A 2281-nucleotide genomic window follows, 5' to 3' on the forward strand; every position below is an offset into this window, starting at 1 on the left:
CTGAAGGGGCAGCGGGTCTGGTCCACCAGCATGATGTTCTCGGGCTTGAGGTCAGCGTGGATGATCGCCAGCTCCTTGAGCCGAGCCAGGGCCCTGAGTACCTGCAGGGTGACCGTGCGGATGTGGCGGGCAGGGAGGGGCGCGAAGTTGTTCTCTTTCTGGAATTCGAAAAGGTTTTGTTCCAGCAGCTCGAAGACCAGGTAGAACTTGAGGGCGTCGTGGAAGAACTCGAGGAAGCGGATGACGTGGGCCTCCTCGGGGTCCAGGCCCCTCATGCAGCGCAGCAGCTTCAGCTCGTTCTTGATGATGCGGTTGCGGTAGGCGTCGTTCTTGAGAATCTTGATGGCCACCATCTCGCCCGTGCTCCGCCGCCAGCCCTTGGCCACCTCCCCGAAGGTGCCCTTGCCCAGCACCTCGATGATGTCATAGCAGTCAGTCTCCGACTGGATGGTGGCCATGGCCGCTCTGCCGCCGGTCACTGGCCTGCCGCTGGCCCTGGTCCACGGACTCTGCTTTCGAGGTCTCCCACCCCGCCGCTGGCCCCGAGGACCCCCAAGTGGGGGAAAGAGAACCACACTTGTACCTTCCCCTGCGAGGTTTGCCCCCGTCTTCCTGGCACCCCCCCAGCCCCCTGGGCCACACCACGACTCTGCCAGGGGCCGCACCCCTCCCCCAAAGCCCTGCGGTGTGGGACCAGGGGCCCCAGGCCCCCTGAGTGGGTTCCAGGTTGCTGAGTGGCTGTGATTCTGTTGTTGGAGACCTGAGCCCCTGACGGAGGTGGGGGGTGGGGTGGCAGGTTGAGCCCCCTCCCCCGCCCAGCTGCGGAACCCATAGGGCCAGGCAGGTAGCAGAGGGGAGTGTGACTGTGGACCCGGGCGTGTGGGAATGGGACACTCCTGGGCACAGGTGAGGAGCGGCAGGCTTTCCAGCTAGGAGGTCGCGTGCACGTGTATGTGTGTCCCTGTCCTACCATAGGGGAGGTGTGGCACCCAGTCTTGAATGTCAGGCTATGAAGTTGGACTTTGGTTATGAGGACACGGAGGAGCCAGAGAAGAGCTTTGGGCAGGGGAAGAGGGGGTCAGATCTGAGCGTCAGAAAGTCACTGGATAAAGAGGGGTGCGCTGGAGGGGGTGAGAGCTTAGGCCCTCAGCCTGGAGCAGGCCCGCGTGGAAGACGTTGGAGAGAGGAGAGAGGCAGGTCACACTGGAGACCAGGTGACAGTGATGGGTTTGGGGAGGAGGAGGGAGCCACCTGGGGATCTAGCCTGAGTGAGGATGTTGGGACGTGGACAAGGAGTCCTTTGGGAGAGACGCTAAGGTTTGAGTAGGAAATTTGAGCATTAAACACTAGACGGCCTTAGAAATCTTACCTGATCCTTAAAACATTCAAGTCTCTTTGGGGTAGCTGACTTTAACAGCTCCATTTAATAGCTCTATTTCACAGAAGAGAAAAAGAGGGAGACCAGGAAGGGGGTTGGGGTGAGTGAGGGCCTGGGAGGAGCCCTGGGGCCAAGAAGAAAAGAGAGACTCAGAAGTCAGGAGCAGGGAGGCAGAGGAGCGCTCCGAGGGGTCACTGACGGTCAGCCAGCATGGCAGGAGGACACCAAGCCCGAATGCTGGGACTGGGCAGGGGACTTATATAGATTATTACGTAGCTAATTCCTGCCATGTCTGGGGGAGACAGAAAAAGCACATGGCATGTCGGAAGCAACCTGAGGGGGGCAGGCGTGAAGGGAGGCATGGGAATAAATGGGGGTCTTGGCAACTCAGGACACAGGGTGGGAGAGTGGGGAGAAGGCAGTGGACAGGTGGATCTTCTGGTCTGGGAGGACATCTGAACAACTGCCTTCTTCCTCCAGTCTGGGGCATCGTGCAAAGACACGGAGGCGTCAGAGGCCCTAGTGGGGGCTAGGGGCTGAGACCCAGGTTTGGGATGGGGTTTGTGTGAGAGAGAACAGCCCCTAGTCCCTAGGAGCTGAGGTCCAGCAGTGATGGGGCTCAGGGCCCTGGGACTCTGTCCTTAAGAGGCAGCCAGGAGGCCTCCCTGGTGGTCTAGGGGTGAAGCCTCAGGGTGAAGGCCCACCTCCATGGCCTGAGTTTGATCCCACAGGGAGCAGCAGACCTCTGCTGTCTCCCCGCTGCTCCCCTCAGCAGTGTCGTCATCCATCTGCCTGTTCTGCTCCTTACTGTCTCTCTGGCAAATCCTCTCATCTCCTGCACCTCTGGCCTGTACCACATTCTTCCCCACAAAAATAAGTAAAATTCTTTAAAAAAAGGGGGGG

General features: G+C 59.7%; 1 protein-coding gene across 1 annotated transcript in view; it reads right to left on the reverse strand.

The window, feature by feature from the left end:
- HIPK4 (homeodomain interacting protein kinase 4) overlaps positions 1-458 on the reverse strand; it is a 6011-nt gene extending 5553 nt beyond the window's left edge. Inside the window, exon 1 of the mRNA XM_004694126.2 lies at positions 4-458. Within this exon, the coding sequence (XP_004694183.1) occupies positions 4-458 (455 nt within the window). The remainder of the gene's footprint in view (positions 1-3) is intronic.
- Between the last annotated feature and the right edge of the window lie 1823 nt (positions 459-2281).

This window comes from Condylura cristata, unplaced genomic scaffold (assembly GCF_000260355.1).
Source record: "Condylura cristata isolate star-nosed mole 26May11 unplaced genomic scaffold, ConCri1.0 scaffold00041, whole genome shotgun sequence".
Classification (NCBI taxonomy): Eukaryota; Metazoa; Chordata; class Mammalia; order Eulipotyphla; family Talpidae; genus Condylura; species Condylura cristata.